General features: G+C 44.9%; 1 protein-coding gene and 1 non-coding gene across 4 annotated transcripts in view; one reads left to right on the top strand and one right to left on the bottom strand.

Moving 5' to 3' along the window:
* Positions 1 to 13,439, bottom strand: part of Grhl1 (grainyhead like transcription factor 1) — a 53,175-nt gene extending 39,736 nt beyond the window's left edge. The window contains exons 1-7 of one of the 3 annotated variants that reach the window (XM_074049155.1): positions 13,263 to 13,439; positions 10,084 to 10,270; positions 6,918 to 6,988; positions 3,805 to 4,192; positions 2,512 to 2,588; positions 943 to 1,099; positions 632 to 743 (exon numbers count right to left, since the gene is read on the bottom strand). In XM_074049155.1, coding sequence (XP_073905256.1) covers positions 632 to 743; positions 943 to 1,099; positions 2,512 to 2,588; positions 3,805 to 4,192; positions 6,918 to 6,988; positions 10,084 to 10,270; positions 13,263 to 13,282 — 1,012 coding nt within the window. In that variant the 5' untranslated portion in view covers positions 13,283 to 13,439. Of the gene's footprint in view, positions 1 to 631; positions 744 to 942; positions 1,100 to 2,511; positions 2,589 to 3,804; positions 4,193 to 6,917; positions 6,989 to 10,083; positions 10,271 to 12,547; positions 13,081 to 13,262 lie in introns of those variants that run through there. The other 2 variants (XM_020178714.2, XM_074049156.1) reach the window with 2 other exon arrangements.
* LOC141415341 (small nucleolar RNA U13) lies at positions 8,897 to 8,999 on the top strand. Its single transcript, XR_012440315.1, has one exon. It is a non-coding gene; the product is annotated as a small nucleolar RNA U13 (small nucleolar RNA).
* Positions 13,440 to 17,515: the final 4,076 nt, after the last annotated feature.

Raw genomic sequence — 17,515 nt, 5'->3', positions numbered from 1 at the left:
GAACGCAAGCTGGCATGGTGGCTCGCACCTATAACCTTAGCATTCAGGAGCCTGAGGCAGGAGGATTACAAGTTTGGAGGCAGCCTTGGTGACAAAGTGAACCCTGTCTTAAAAAAAGAATGGTTGGGCACTGATAGTTTCATGTCTATAATTCTAGCTATTTGGGAGGCTGAGATTGGGAGGATCGCAGTTCGAGGTGAGCTCTGGCAAACAGTTCACAGCATCTCCTAAAGAAGATGTTACTCCTAAAATGTACGAACCAGGCTGGAAGCATAGCTTAATGGCAAAGTCTTGCCTAGCATGTGTGAAGGACCAGGATCCATTCCTAGCATCTCAAAAGAAGCAAAAAAAAAAAAAAGACTAAAAAGTAGGACACTCCTAGGCCAGTTGGCTAAAGCTCCTGGCCCCAGCATTGCCATGGAAAGCCACTGCCTGGGCATAGGTCTCTGTGAAGAAAGCAAGGACAGAGCACTAATTCCAGGAGGCCCAGGACAGTGTTTGGAACAGATCAGTGGCTGGCATAAAAATTCAAATACTTTCGGCAGGAAGCTGATGACTGCCAAAAATAACTGGATTTAGAGAGCTGGGCCTTGCACCTCTGGGAATAAGAGCAGGCTCCTGAACCACTCACCTATGTCAATGCACCTTTGTTTAGCAGTGTGCTGCCGGGAGTGCCAGTACTTCCAGTGCCTTAGCTGATCCTCTCTGCTCTTGTCCTCAGCAAAAACCACCATGATCACACTCTGTGAATGAGAATGCATGACAACATAAAGACACTGAGGGGTGAGTAACTTACTGGAAACTTATTGAGCTTTAGGTTTTACAGTGAAAACTGCACTTTCAGGCAGGCTTTCATTCCAAGCTGTTTCTGACCCGGAAATGTTAGGCCCTGGGAACATCTGGTGAGCTTTCCTAGAGAACAGAATCAGGAACAGAACTTACTCGAACTTTGCTGATGGGGTGGTGGATCCCTTCGTTGCTGCTCACCTCCTTCAAGGTGATAGGATAGAACTGGCCTTTGTTCAAGTATGTCATAGTGCTGTCCCCTGGCTTCTGCCGAAGTGACTTTGAAGCTTCTAGGGTATACTCGAAGTTGTTCCTAAAGGACAAAGAAGTGACAGATTTCTAATCCAGTTTCTTGGAAGCTCCCTGCACACTTTAGTACAGTCCTGAAATGCTTCAATGCAGCAGACCACCAGCAAACATCAAACTGGACACACCAGATTCTAAGCAGTACTTGCTACCTTTCCATGACAGTCTTAAACCTAAGTACATAGTAACCAGCAATCCCCAAATCTCTCAGACGGAGTACTACAAAATGCAGACTAGAAATCCTATGATGTAGTATTAACAATTAGACATTTGGAGGTTCAGGCAACAGAAGACATCAGTAAGTGAAAAGGCCATGGGCGGAACCTCACAGGTCATGCGCACAAAGACTGCAAACAGGCAGCTGGAAGCCCTGAATTGAATGGAATTTGCCCTGCTCAGCACTTTTCTGTTCTTTCTGCTTGCAATCTAGATGTCTCTGGAGGGGCACTTCCTAATTCTTCTATTACCTTACACCACCACTCAGACATGCCCCTGAAGAGCCTTCCTAGTCCAGAGTCAGCAAAATACAGCTATCTTTGTAAATAAAGTTTTATTAGAATACAGTCACACCATTTGTTTATACATTATCTGTGGCTACTTTTGCATTACTACAACAGCAGAACCGGGTACTTGCAAAACCACAAAGAGACTATATAGACCACAAAACCTAAAATACTTACTATCTTGACCTGTTCCAGGAAAAGTTTGCTAACTCCACCCCAACCTCTAAAGGCAGCTGAGTTTGTGACCTCTGCGCCTTGGAGCAGATCTGTAAGGCAAGTCTCAACTCCCATAAAATCCTAGACTTCAGAAAACCTTTTTTTTTTTAATTGCAAAATATAACACATGCAAAAAAAAAAACCCCACTAAAATGATAAAATGAAATCTTAAGACTTTTAAAAAATAACCTGAAGGTGTTTATATATGTTCCTAATGAACTTGGAAAATATCCATATTCCCAAAGGAAGATGCAGTTTTGTGAGGCTAAAAAGTTGTCAGGTCAGAAAAGAAGTTGCCTTCATTTATTTCATCATTAACAAGAGTAATTAAAAAAAGGCCTTTGTTTACTTGATGTTACTCTCAAACTCTCACCTGATTATACACTTTTGAGAGAAGGGGCCCCAGTGATCTAGTTTAATCCCCATCTCTCCTTTCAGATTCCATCCCACAACATCACAGAAACAAGCTAAGGAAGAAAAAGCACCAACACCAGAGCTGAGGAAACTGGAAACCATCCAAAGAGTCCAAAATCAAAGGCACACAGCAAATGTCCTCTACCCAAGAAAAGGCCACAGTTAGTGGAGTGAAATGAAGAGAAAGCCCACCAAAGCCACCTCGGATTTGTCAGTATCAGGTAACCAAAAGGAAGAAATCATAAATGCTGAAAATTAAAAAATTAAATTAAAAGACAACCATTACCCAGAAACACTGTCAAATACATAGTCCTCTGAATTCATGCCAGGCATCCGTAGACTGAGGTCCGAGGGGAAGAAAACCTGAAATATCAATGTAATAAGCCACAACCATTTAACTATTATCATGATTCCAAAAACCAAGGTCTGGTACAGCATACAATGTGTGGCTTATAGCAGCCCACTACACTTTTAACACTCATTTCAAAATAAAAATGCGAAATCAATTAAATTTTTTTAAATTATAAAAAGTACAAATTTACTTTTATATGCCACTCAAGACAATCCATGTGCAGCTGGACATGGTGGCATATGCCCAGAATACTAGCATTTGGGAAGTAGAAGCAGGAAGATCTCAAGTTCAAGGCCAGCCTGGGTTCTGTAGGAAGACTGTGTCTCAGAAAAAAAAAGACCATCCAGGCTGGAGGCATGGCTGAAGTGGTAGAGCACATGCCTAGCAAGCTCGAGGCCCTGAGTTCAAACCCTCTGGTATCAACAACAGCAACAAAAAAGACCATCTGCATACACGCTTCCACAAAGTGCCTGGGATCCATTATCTATCTTTCCCACACACCCCAATTTTGTTCAGACTCTAGAATCTGTAACCAAAATAGCATGAGGTCTGGGAGTGAAGTTCACACCACAGCTGGATGAGTCTGATGCCTTCCCTCGGGAGTGGCTACTTTCTATCCTAACTCCGCAGCAGACACAGATGCCATCTCCCCTACAGGTCACTAAGAATGGTTTCCCACCCTGTAAGTCCTAACTTTTACCTAAGTGAGGTATGCATGATCATAAACCCTCAGAATTCTTTGGAATTAATTTGTAAAGCTTCACAGGATATGCTGTGACCTCCCTCTCTCCCCAACCGCACTACCAACCAAGAAGCACCAAGAAAACACGACGTAAACAGTTGGTGTTAAGGCAGTTGCCGTGAGCATGCTTGGGTCTAGGACAAAAGCTAGAAACAGACTGAGTGAACATTATCTGTGCTCAATGGAAGATTATGCCTGGGGTTGCCTTTCTCTCTCTCCAGCAAATCACTTCACTGAACTCCTAATTGTTAACTCAGCTCCTGGTAAGATTAGCCATGTGCCCATGATAATAATTTCTGGATTTATAGGTTTAGCTTACAAATTAAACCCATGCGCCTTTTTTGTAAAAAAAAAAAAAAAAAATCCTTTATTCCTAATCCACTCACTTCAGGCTGAGTTTCAAGCTTATATAACAAGGAAAAGGTGGAACCCAATACTTATACAAACACACTGCCATCTTAGGATGACGTTTTTGTTTCCTGTACCTCCTGAACACCCTCCTTGAAGGTCTCGGAGAAAGTGGAGTCTGGAGTCCGCCGCTGAGCATTTGGGGGCTGAGCAGAGCTGAACTGGTCAGTACTGAGGTTCCGGTCAAAAACTACCACGCGCTCAGTGGGCTCGGGATGATACACTGCTGGGGGGATTCCAACAGCAAAACCATGCGGCTGGATTTCAGTCTTGATGGAGTGCGTGGGCATAGTTGCAATGGAGACAGTGACTGTTGTGTCAGGAGCTGTCAGGTGGCCCCTCTTATCAATGCCCAGCTGGTTGCCATGGGGAAGGACAATGTTAAAGGGCACATTTTTCAGTACTTGCACTCTGTTCTCTCCAGCAGAAATGAGGGGCTGCTCAGTCACATTTGGTATGCTGTTTCTTTAAGGAAAAAAGAATTGCATGTTTAAACTCAATGCTGACACAGTTCTTTGACAATGTTTTGGGGGGATGGGGTGATGGGGAATGAACCCAGGGCCTCAGACAAGTTAGACAAGCACTCCACCACTGAGCTACCATCCCCCACCCCCCAGATTCCCCGGGTCCCTCACAGTAATAATATACTTGGTAGAGACCAATTTAACAGAAAATGGCACAACACATTACTAGTGAAGGAGAAAAGACTTTATAGTTGTAAGTCATGTAAAATCCAAAAGCACAAAGTAAAATCTTATTTGAAATACTGAAGACTGAGTTCTCCTCTAATAAGCTTTATTTTCAATAATCCTAACATAAATTCTCATATTTTACTATAAGTCTGAAGCTACAAAGATAATCTAGAGAACAGACTCAGGCTGGATTCAAATTCTGCGTCAGCTCAATTCTCATCTGTGAAGTGGGGAACAGTGGGGTTGCTCCTCCTCTCAGTGGCTGAGGACGGAATGCAGTGTCCCTCCAATGCAGGGAGCACACAGGTGCTCACGAGCTACTATGGCTCTGCTACTGCTTTCCTGATACTGATGCTACTTGGCTTTTCTTTCAAAGAAACCCTACTATCACATTGTACCAGTAGCTATTTTCCATAAAATTAATTTTGGTTTAATAAATACCCTGGGCAGTGTGTGAATGATTTCTAGTGGGTGACATTTTTAAAGCCTCCTGAAGCCTTACAGGTTGAAAACTTAAGGAAAAAAGCATTTATCAATTTTGTATATTTCAACATCAATAAAATTGTTTAAACCCCAAACCATAAATTCACTTCTGAGAATTTATGCTAAAAACGTTAGAAGGCTGAGGGAGGAATGTTGCTGTTTTCTACACAGCCTAAGGAGACCCTGTCTCAAAATACAATAAAGGGCTGAGTGTGGTGGCACACATCTGTAAGCACAGCTACTTGGGAAGCATAGGCAGAAGGATCCTGGACCGAGGTGAGCCCTGGGCAAAAATTCAAGATTCTATCTGAAACATAACTAAAGCAAAAAAGGGCTGGGGCATGGCTCAGCGTAAGACTGTTTGCCTAGCACGTGTGAGCCCCTGAACTTAATCCAAGCACTGAAGGAAAAAAAGAAAAAACAAAAACTTGGAGAAAGTTATCCACAAATGTTTCCACTAAGGCTTAGTCGTGGTAAAAAGCTATAAACCATACATCCACAATAATAAGTATATTTTAAATCTGCTTCAGAATACTTCAGCAAAGATGAATACGAAATTAATTTGAAAGTTAAGAAAGAGAGTAAGTTAAGCAGGAGAAACGGTGCTGGCAACTGCGAAAGCTGGCAACGGATCCTGTGGGTCTATACTATTGCTCCTTTTCTTATGGTTGAAAATGCCCACGATACAAATTAGAAATAAAAGCTATGCGTAAGCCCCTCTTCAAAGCATGGTCATAAAGATCAAAACAGCAACATGGAAAATATTTATGACACAAACTAAGTAGAGAAAGCATTCTACCAATTCCTATCTGTGACTACAACTGTAGCCATATACCATGTGTGTGCACACCAAAGCAATAACTAAGTGAATAAATAAGTAATTGTCACCATAATAATATCCTGAGGGATTCTTTAAGTATGTTTTATTCTTTTTTTTTGAAACTGGGTTTTGCTGTGTAGCCCAGGCTGGCTAACCTTGAACTCCTGATTCTCCTGCCTCAGCCTGGCTAATTTATTCTTCATTACTATTAAAACATGGAACAATTTAAAAGGTGTCTTTCTTTTGTTTTGTTTTTTCTTTTCTTTTTTGGCAGCACTGGGGTTTGAATTCAGGGCCTATGTTTGCTAGAAAGTATCTTTAAAGTTTTTCATTAGGCATGGTGGTATATACCTAAAATCCCAGCACTGGGGAGTTCAAGGCCACCCTGGGCTACACAGGGGGCCCCTTCTCATAAAAACCAACAAATAAAAAAGAAGTTTTTCATGGCCATAAAGTCAAGCTTTAATTCAGCTTTCTGAAAGTTTTAAATATTTAAAAAATAACTTCAAGAGGAGTTTGAACAGCATGTAACTTATTTTATTGAATAATCAGACAGCTATTCAAGAGTCATTGGTACTATGTGTGTATGTGTGTAACGCTGGGGATAAACTGAAGGCCTTGCCTATCCCAGGCTAGCACTCCACCCAGCACCTGTTTCCCTTTGGGACAGGATCTCACTATGTAGCCCAGGCTGCCTCAAACTTGTGATCCTCCTGTCTCTGCCTCCTGAGTGGTAGAATTATAGGAATGCACAAACGCGCTTGACTAACTTCTTTTTTAAAGATCTCAGTCCATTGCCACATTCCCTTTAAGAGGGTCTCAAAACAAATAAGCAACAATTCACTAAAAACTCCTTGGGAGGAGCAGAAAGTTAGTGCTTTCATTTTCTAGAAAAGGCAACAATGCTTAAACAAACTATAGGGAAGTTAGGGCTGGAGGCTTGACTCATGCAGTACAGCACCTGCCTAGCAAGTGTGAAGCCCTGAGTTCAAACCCCAGTGCCACCAAAAAAAAAAAAAAAAAAAAGGCGTAAGAGAGGCAAATTAGCAATGAAACCAGAACTCTGAGAGATCAGGAGTCAATTAACTCATCTCTCCCACTAGCTATTGTTCATTGAGATGGATTTTCCCGTTTTATTTCTAGACATGCACGCCATCTTCAAGTGTACTATTTTGTGCTGCATATTAAGCATTACCTTTTGCTGTGCTCGGGCTCTGGGTGCTCGATCTCTGGCTTTGCCGCTGATGACCGTCTTTCTCTTGGGACCTAATACATTACACGCATGGTAAGAATTCAGCTCTTACCCAGTGAGACAGCTCACCCAAATAAACAGCGTTTTTATTTTTCAGCAAACTTAATCATTCACTATCTTTGAGTGTCTACCAAGCACCAGGCTCTGGGGATACAATGAAGCTCTCAAGCAGCTTTCAATCCCATCACCATAGTGATGGGCAAAAAGCAACTGTTAAGCAGTCGGCAAATGAACTCAGGCCACACCCCTGTGCCCACAGCCCAGCAGAGAAGAAGCTACCTAAAGTGCGTTCAGTTCTTCAGCTTCCCAACTGCTCCACTCTTCCCAAAACTACTCAAAAATCAAAAGAAAGAGCCAGGAGACAGTTCATTTCTTCCACGATCCAAATGCCGATTTCACAGAGGTAGTGTCTTCAGATACTCTGGGATTAAAATGTCCATTTTACCCAAAGGACAAGTCTAACTCAGTTTGTTCTATTCCTTTTTTGACTCTTCTTTTCTTTTCCAAGGAGGTGAGAAGCAGGCAAACATTAGTGGAAACTGTGACATCAACCCAATGGAGACACAGTCCCAGAGAACACTCTAAGATTGCTGAGATGTGTGAAAATGGTTGGGAGGGTGGGGAATCCTGTTCTTACGTGTTTTACCATTAAAGACAAACAAATCATCATTTCATATATTAGCAATGTACTTTTAAAGCTTTACTAGTTATCAAGTAATAATGACTGAAGCTTACAACGGAAGAACGGAAGCAAGTAATTCATCAAAACCAAAAACAGTTTTACACTTACCACAAGAAGCCTGACAAGTAAATACCACTACAAATTGCCACCCTTAAGGGGCAGACATGAGGATTAGCTTCTCTTGAGATGTAAAATACAGCTATACTTTTAAGACGTTTCATTTAAAATGCGTACACATACCGCATTGGTCTTTCTGGCACTAAACTTTTTGGCTTTTCCCATTCTCAAGTTTCAGTTAAAAATATGTATGCAGGTCCGGTGTGGTGGCTCACACCTGTAATCCTAGCTACTCTGAAGGTGAAGACTGGGAGCACTGAAGTTCAAGACCTGCCAGGGCAAAAGTTAGTTCGATCCCATCTCAACCAATAAGAGTTGGGGTGGTGGCACGCACCTGTTGTCTCAAATCAAGGAGAAGCATGAATAAAAGAAGATTGCAGTACAGGCCAGCCTGGGCATAAACACAGGACCCTACTTGAAAAATAATGAAAGTGAAAGGACTGGGGGCATGGGGCAAGTGGGATAGTGCCTGCCTGGCAACTGCAAGACCCTCAGTGCAAACCCCAGTACTGGCCCCTACCCCAAATGTGGATAACCTCGTAATTAATATCTTTGGTTTTACACTGATTTCAATAAAACAAGCCGGAAGAGCACATACATATTAATTTCTACTTCAAAGGAACTCTTTATGTTATACTTCCTAGGCAAGAGCTTCTTCAAACATTAGTTATTATACAAGTTTCTATTCATATTTGATGAAAAAATTTTTTATTGCAATCCCTCGAACACTACAAATTGGACACATGGCCTGATACCAGGAAATAACTAAAACTGAATTTTGTTTAGTTCCCAACCTAATTTTGATAACCCAATTTTCTTCTTTGCTTTTTATTTCCCCCCGTTTTGTTTTGTTTTTTTCCCCAAGATAGGGTCTTGTTACATGGCCCAGACTGGCCTTGAACTCACTATCCTCCTGCCTCAGCATCTCCTGAGTGTTGGAATTACAGATGTGCACCACCATGCCCAGCTTCTGATTTTCTTACATTCAGGGAAGAACACATGGCCAGAATATAACAAAAGGCAAGACACTGGTAAAGCTAGATAAGGTATTTAAGAGTTAATTACTCCATTATTTTAAGTTTTCTGTAAGTCTGAAGATTTCCAAAATAGAAAGATGGTAAATATACTTTTTTATTCAGAAGTGTAATGAGTGTGAGTTCTTGCCTTTGCATGACATGTGCCTCCCTCAAATCTGGTCACAATGTTGGCACATTACCCATCTGACGTGGAAAAAAAAGGCAAAAATAAAATTGCAACTGTAATACACACACACGATCCATAAGGAGACATTATCATCAAGAAGCTTCTGAGACTGTCAAGAGAAAAAGAAAAAGCAGCAGCTTCTGAGAATATGAAAAGTGCCTGTCTTTATAAAGGCAGTGGTGACAGCACAATGTGTGCATATAAGTTACACATGGCACTAACAAGACAAAGGCCATGTGCCAAAGCTGGGTATCCTAGAATCTGAATAACTTTCCCCAAATGTCTGCCACTGGTCAGAAAGGTGTCAAGGGAGAGCAGAAGCAGGCACATCTGAGTAGAGAACACACTGCCCTGCAGAGGCCAGGCTCTGGCATGAGTCAGACCAGGACTGAAACCCCAGCTGAACACATCCACATTGCGGGACCCAAGAGTGAGAAGTGACAGACATACTGGTAACATGTCCAGTGTAACAGGTCTTAAGTAGGCAGCAGCTGTATTAATACAACTTCAGTGAGGATGAGTCAGATCAGTGGTGTCCTCTTCAGAGCACGAAAACCATGTCAAGATCCATGCATAGTGCAGATTATATTTAAGAAGACTAACACAGATCTTTAGAAGCAGGCAACAAAATATATATCCTAATCTCAGAACCAGAAGGTCCCAAACTAGAAAATGTTTTTTTTTAATGATTCCTACAATCAAATCTGTAAGTAACATTTACAAAAAAGACAATTACCTGACTACACAGAAACAAAGGGTGGCGCATAGGCAAATTAGTTCTGCCCACTCTTCATGGCACAAAGAACCACCTTTGGTAACATGTTCGAGTCCACTAAGGCACATCCACCATCTTCTTTTATGGCAGCTTCACCCTTTCAGACAGAGCCAGACCAGCTGCCTAATTCACACGTTTAAAAAAACAATCCTTTGATTCTTTGCTGGTAGATTTTCAGCTTTGAACCACAGTAAGTCAAAGTATTCATTAAACTATTTATAGTCACTACAGAAGCAACTAGCATGACATTGTACCGCAAATGACTGTTTTATACGCTGCTGAATCAAGTGCGTCTGAGACTGCTGCTGGGGCTTTGAGAGCAGGTGGCCTACCTTGTAGTAGTCATAGAGCAGGCCCAGTGCCGCAGCACTGTCCTCGTCCCCGTTGATGCTCATCATCGCTTTGGTTGCTGCGGTGAGAGGGTTTTCCAGGAAAGACTTCCAGGCTTCATCCTCGCTAGTATAGGAGCGCCGCTGGGGATAAAGTGCTTCATTCTGAAGAACCAACACTGGCCGTTTGCTTCAGAAAAAGTAGTAATAATAAAAAAAAAGTCACACTTTTTACTGCAAGGCATCATAAGGTAATTTTTAAATAACCAAATAATTCCTTGACATTCCTATAAAATAGTCTATTGTTTCTCTGATGACGCTAGTAAGTCAAATTAAGACCAGAAGGTCTTCATTAAAGGCAGACCAATGGGTCCCCCAGTAAAATACAAGGTCCAGAGGCAGCCAGGGAACCTACAGTTAACCTACACACGGCACCCAGGGTATGCAGTTTAGAAAGCCCCAAAACACCGCTAAGAAAACAATGTGCTATTCAAATATTTCACGTAAACACAAGGACACAGACAGTAAGGCAAAGAGAACATTGCTTCTTTTCAAACACACAATTGAGACTGCACCTTCTTCTTAAGCGTACACAGTTAATCATGCTGCTACTTGTTACTTCCCTCTTTCTCCTGCCCAAAAACAGGGGCAGGGGAGGAGGGGCAGAAAGGAAAAGGAATACTCTGCTTAATCCGAGGGGTATGTGGGAAGGTTAGGGTATTCTGCTGACGACCAGCAGATCGAGCATGGAATGTCGCCAAAGGGGACTGTAAATCAATAAAGGGGCATAATCTTCTGGCTTGAGAGTTAACTGTTTATCTTAGAGATAAACACTCAAGAATCTACAATAAATGAAGCCAGTGAATGAAAACAGATTTTTAAAAGCAGCTAGAGAAATCCGATTTTTAAAATCTTTACTAATTTTTAGGGGCTAAAGATACAGGCCAGCAGCCGTATGCCTACCATGCTCGAAGCCCTGGGTTCAAGCCCCAGAACCCCTCCAAAAAATGAATGACGTCTTTACTAGCTTTTCACACTGGGCAAGAACTGTCTCATTTTAAAACTGCAGTTTGGTGGGAATACACCAGAACATCAATGGGTGAACTTAGTGAAGCTTTATAGAAGATTTAATATAAAAGATTAAGGCAAACATTACTGATCCCAAAAATCTGAAATGTAAACAGTCTCAACAACTGTTCAGTTGGTACTATTTAAAAAGTCATTAAAGAGAAAAAATTGGAACATTGACTCTAGCAAAATAAAGCTGTTTTTTTTTTGTAAAGGGAAAAAATAATGTTTAGAACATCTCTGAATTATTATTATTTTTAGCAAATTCAAGGATCAGTTCTCATTGCAACACACAAATGAAATATGTAAATGGCCTAAAGGTGACCTACCTTTTCTAAAAGTGAATGTAGAAAGACTGATTATCTTTTCAAGTAATCAACAAAGGTTAGGGTTTGGCAGTCACCCAAGCGCTTTAAAACCAGATATAGATTTAGAAAAAAAGAGAACATCTTTGAAAAGGGGAGAAAAAATCCAGGAACTTAATTTAGTCTTGCTACCAGCAAAGAGCTTCTTCAGAATCCAGATCTTTCCTCAGGCCTAGGAATACCATCCTAGGAGCTTACATCCGAACAAGTGTGGAGATGGGTTACTACTTTAATAAAGTCAATACAAAATAGTTTGTTTAAAAATGGACTGTACTAATCTCAAGCTTTAACAAAACAGAAAAATATACAGAGTGGCATTCCCCAAGCCATCAGGTCATAGTCCCCCAGCTACCAGACAGTGGTACCTCAAATTGAGGAGTTTTTCTGGTGCACTGCTCAGCTATTATTAATAGTCTAATAACTACTTCCAGAAGACTCTGACAGCACTTGTCTCACTCAAGTCCAGTTGTGCTAGTTTTTCAGCTTCTCTTCTTCCACCCCCATCCCAAATTTGTACAAGCATCAGAAAATAAATATTTTTCAAATGGCTTTATGTCTGTGATCACCTTGAAGGTGATTTATGTTTCCAAAGTGTGCCTAAGGCCAAAATGTTAGCTTTGGACATTTTGCTGTACCTGAACTGTAAGTCAACAGGTAAACAAAAAGCAGTAGCCTTTCTTAGTCTACCTACCACCTTTTCATGACTATCGAGCTGCTGTTAGGTCCTAAAGGGTCATCAGTACTTTCAGGCAGCCTTAGACCCTTCCTTAGTGACCTCTCAGACTTCTCAAATATACTTTTTTCTTGAGATGCTGAGGCTCGAACCCAGGGCCTTGCACAAGCGAGGCAAGCGCTCTACCACTAAGCTACATCCCCTGCCCTTTAAACAGAGGTGGTTCAAGCAATAATTTTACTGCCTCTTGTAGAAGACAAGATTAATCTCTTTTGCATACTCCATACATAGCTAACCTCATTCAGAAGACGAGCACACTTAAAACGACTCTTGATTATAAATCGGCTTTGGATCTACTTACCTGTAATAGACTGACTGGCTTGGCGCGATCTCCTTTTTAATTTTCAAATAACTTTTTTGGGGGGAACAATTTCACATTTAGAGAAGAACCGCAAATACAAACGGAGCTCTATCCCTCGTCCCGGCTCCCCTACTGCACTCGTCGCATTTCCAAATGGCCTGCTAATCTGCGGTTTTCTAACTCGCCCGGGATCTGGGGCTCTCCCTCCCGATCGCCCCACGGTAAAACACGGCGACCCGTAATCGCCATCGGGATGCAGGTGCACTTTCACCACTCACACACCGGCCAGGGGCCTCCGACCTCCCCCAGATGCCCCTCTGGGGTTCCGCCAAGTCGGCAGGTGCCGGCAAATGACAGACGTCTGTCCACCTGTCGCACAGACCACCGCGCAGGGGCGGCCGCGGCGGTCCCCACGCCCCCCGAGGTGCGTGACCCGCGGGAAAGGGGGGACCCCCCTCCCCCGGCCGAGGGTGTCGCGCGCCCCAAACTCCTCGGGAGGCTCCGGCCGAACCAAGGCGCGGGCAGAAGCTGCGGGGAGGACAAAACGGACGGACCGACCCCCCCACCCCCGGCGCCGGCCTCGCCGCGCCCCGCCAGCCTTCGGAGCCGGCGCCGGGCTCGCTCGACGCAGGTGCGGGCGGCCCACCGGCGGCAGAGGACAGCGGCGGCCCCGCCGCCCCGCGGCGGCCGGACTCCGCGCCCGCGCCTCACTCACTTGTCGTACTCCTGTGTCATCGCGCTCGCTCGCCGCTGCCGGGCCGCAGAACTGGACTTTCGGGTTGGGACAGTACACCCGATCCGGGGGGGAGGAGGCGGCGGCGGCTGGCGGGTCCGGAGCGGCGGCCCCGACGGGTTGGGTTCGCTTTTCTCGCTCTGAGCCGGCTCCGCGCGAGCTGCGCGCACTGGGCGACAGGCTCGGCCGCCCATTGGCTGGCGGCGCGCCGGTCCGGGGCGGGGCCTCAGAGAACTGGAGGCTTGCCGCGCTTCTTGATTGGCCAGATCCCGGGTGCCGGGGCGGGGCTTACGGGGCGGAGCGGAGCGGAGAGGGTGGGGAAGAGCAGGAGAGTCCGCGCGCCCCGCGTGGCGGCGCTCCGCGCGATTGCGCCTGGGGTTGCGCGCCTGGCTCGCGGTTGTCGCGTCAGCCCAGACTGGCGCCGTCGCCTGGCAGCTTCGGCGCGCACCTGCCGCCCTCAGCCCACCTCCACGAGCCCACAAAAAGCTCTCGGCGGTGTCGGGTCGCCCCCGCAGCCCCTATCGCCCCTTCTGCTACCTTCTTGGCGGGTGGAGCCTCCTCCTTCCTCGCCCACCCAGCTCCTTCCGTCGCAAGTGCCCCACGGTGCCGGTCACTCGCTTGGCAAGGGGACGTCCCAGTTTCCGCCCTCTGGGCCCTTTTCTCGCCCTCCACTCCTTGCATCCGGTCACTTAATGAGTCGCGCGGTGTTTTTTTTTCCTCCCTTCGGTAGTGGGACTTGAACTCAGGGCCTACACCCGCAGCCACTCCAACAGCCCTTTTGTGTGGAGGTTTTTTTCGAGATAGGGCCTGGCAAACTTTTCCCGGGCTGGCTTCAAACCACGATCCTCCCGATCTCTGCCTCTTGAGTAGCTGGGATTACAGGCGTGAGCCGCCGCGCCCCGGCTGACTCCCATGACTGTTAACCGAGATTTTTCCCTCTTTGCCCACCTCAGCCGTCCGGTTTTAGAACTTCCCGCTGGTCCATCTCTGACCAGTCGCTGGAAGTCTGCTGTAATCCCCCTGTCCATTGTCCCCCAGCGAGCGGCAGCATGGGTACCTGGGAAGTGGTCCCAGTGGGGGCTGAGCCTCCTGCCCAAGCGCCCAGCCTCCCCGATGGAGGCCCGCACTAGTTTCCCGGATCTCCTCTCTGCCCACCCTTCACCCCTCCCAGACCTCCACCCGGGCTTCAGCCTCCCCGTCCTCGGCCCAGTTCAGCCTCTCCTGCACCCTCGCTCCTCTCATTTCCACCTCTCCCTTCCGGAGGGTCTGCGCACTTGCACAGCGGAGGCTCGGCCAGGGCCATGGTCCTAGATGCTGGGGAGAGGGCAGAGAACAGAGCGGACGTAATTCCCTGTCTAATAGACCATCCTACTTGGGGTCACAGGAAATCATTTAGTATATTAAAAAGCTGTAAATTCTGCCCACAGATGGGGAGTGTGGGTGGAGTCTGGATTTCAGACTTGAGGGAGGTGAGCCTTGAACCCTGAATGGTACTTGGAGGAGGACTGGTACAGGCAGAGGCCCAGCCAGGCATGGGGTGGGGGGCACACTGGTGTGTCCAGTGGACAGCCAAGAGAGCCCTGTGGCTGGAGGAGGAGAGTAGGGGATGTGTGGACAGAGAGTAAATCGAGCAACGGAGCAAATTGTGTACAGCCCTGTAGGCTTTAAGGCCTTTGGGTTTTACTCTGAAATGGGGAAATGTTGGAGAGCTTGGAGTAGGACAGAGACAGATCTCACTCACCATTTAATCTAGTCACGAATGGTAGGAAACCAGGTGGGAGGTCATTGGGACAATACAAGCACAAGTTAATAGCCAGTAGCATTGGCCTAGGGTAGTAGAGTTCTGGATCTATTCAATTCTGGACATATTCTGAAGGCAGAACCAACAGGGTTTCCTGAAAATTGGATATGGAGTGTGAGTTAGAGTCAAGGATAGCCAGGCACAATGTCACCTGTAATCCCAGCTGCTCTGGAGGCTGAAGTAGGAGGATTGAGCGTGCAAGGCTAGGAGGCTACCCTGGGCTACATAGCAAGATTTGTCTCAGAAAAACAAAAGAAGAGTCAAGGATGACTGACTACCAGGTTTTCAGTTGAGCAGCTGGAAGAAGTGACTTGCCAATCCCTGAGAGGCAGAGGGCAGGAGTCCTGCTTGAGATGTGGCAAGTTCAAGTTTATTTTCCATCTGAGAAGTGACAGGAAGATGGGTATGACACTGGAGCCCAGGTGAGAAGTCTGGGATCGTGTAAAGGTGGAATTTAAAGTCTTGAGATTGTCCGAATCTCTGAGGCAGTGAGGGAAGGAGGAGGATGGGCTTGACCTGGGCCCTGGAGCCTCCGACATAGAAGGCTAGGAAGGAGAAGACAGCAGAGGAAACAGGAAGAGCACACACTGAGATCAGAGGAAAATGGAAGTGTGGAACAGGAGGGAGAAGCTGAAACAAGGAAGGAGGAGCATTCAGCTGTCACTTGCTGAGGACTGAGCATGTGAGGTCATCCATGCCTCTGTCCAGTGCCAGCTGACCCTCAGCTGCTCCAGCCACCATACTGCTCCTACTTTTCCAGGTCCCTGGTTACCCAGGTCAGCAACCACAGACCCACTTCTCAAGGACGTTTCAAGTCACCTAGCCCTGCGCACAGCGCTGTTGCCATGCAGCTTCTTCTTTTTTCTTATGCAGTACTTTCCTATTTAAATTATATATTAAAAGCAAGCTAGTTTAAGAAAAATATTAAGAACAGAACAGGTGGCCCATAGACACGGTGCAGATCATCAATAGTGTGGAAGTGACAGACAGGGAAACAATGTCCCTGTACCTGGCCTTTCCTCTTCCTCCTCTGTCTCCACACTGAGGGAGGCCAGAGCTCCACTCTTCTCCTAGACCCTGAAGTGCTCCCCATTCCTCAGGTGGCCTTCCCCTAGGCTGGGTGAGACATCCTGGGTAACCTACAGGGCTTTGCCCAGGGCCTCAGCCCCATGTTTACTACGGTCTGTTTGCCAGGTGTGAGTTTCTCTTCATGCCTGTCTTCAGAGGGCAGGAATTGTATGGCTGTCATTGTTATGCACCCTGTACCTGGTACATACGTAGAAATACCCAGGAGCTGTTTCTTGAATGGGTAGAATCCTCTGCAGGCATCCATTTTTGTCCTTCCTGCTGCATCTGGGGCTGACTTAAATGACCCTCCTGGTGGCTCCTTCAGGCTCAGTGCCTGACACATGGTAGCCACCCAATAAACAGAAGAATGAAGAGATGTCAAGCCATAAATCCAAAAACAGAAACAGGAAGGGCCCACTGTTATTAGAACAGAAATGTAGTAATAAAAAAACTTGGATCTGATTTTAAATTTGAAGATAGGATTGTTTATTTCCAATAATCCTCTAAAGTTAAAATCTGTATCTATGCAATACTTCTTTATTTTCTAAACTGTTTTTTAATTACAAAGGTGCATACTCATAGTTTAAAAGAAGCCAAAAAATAAATGAATAAAGAAAAGATCAAAAAAAGGAAGAAAAACAGAATTTAAGTGAAACAGTACAAATAGACTTCTCCACCCACCATCCCTTGTCCCTATCCCTCAGGATAACCACTATTAACCATTTCTGTGTGTGCAGATTTTTCTGTGTATATACAAGCATGCACATACTTTCATTTCTTACAGAAACGGGATTCATACTAAGCACAAACTGCAACCACTTGCTTGGTTGCACTTCCTATGTTTTACACAATTTCTGTGTCAGCACACAGAAATCTGTCCTTTAAAAAAAATGGCTGCATGTTATTTCTTTGTATGGGTATATAATAATTACCCTATATTGGTGAGAAAATAGTTTTTCACAATTCCACACATTCAAAATAAACATCTTCCGAGGTACATTTTTGCATACCTGACCAAAGTTACCAATAGGATCAATTCCTGAACTGTAGTTGCTGGGAAAAAAGGGATGCACAGTTCAATTTTTTGTAGCTCCTTCCAGTTTGATTTCTAAAAGTCTGCCCTGCTTTGACCAGCAGAGGATCAGACTGGCTAAGGTACCATACCCTCTCCAACCATGGGGATTACAAGATTTGCTTCACTGGTCTCTTAGATGAAAAATGTATCTTATTATTTTAATTTGCGTTTTTTAAAGTTATGAGTGAGATTTAGCATCTGTTCTTTGATAATAATCTTTTAAAGCTTCAGGATCGGGTAGTATTGTTGGTTTCTGGGGTTTTATGGATTTTGTTTTGTTTTGTTTGGGGA

The sequence above is a fragment of the Castor canadensis genome, chromosome 12, assembly GCF_047511655.1.
Source record: "Castor canadensis chromosome 12, mCasCan1.hap1v2, whole genome shotgun sequence".
NCBI lineage: Eukaryota > Metazoa > Chordata > Mammalia > Rodentia > Castoridae > Castor > Castor canadensis.
This window is presented reverse-complemented; position numbering and strand designations above follow the sequence as displayed.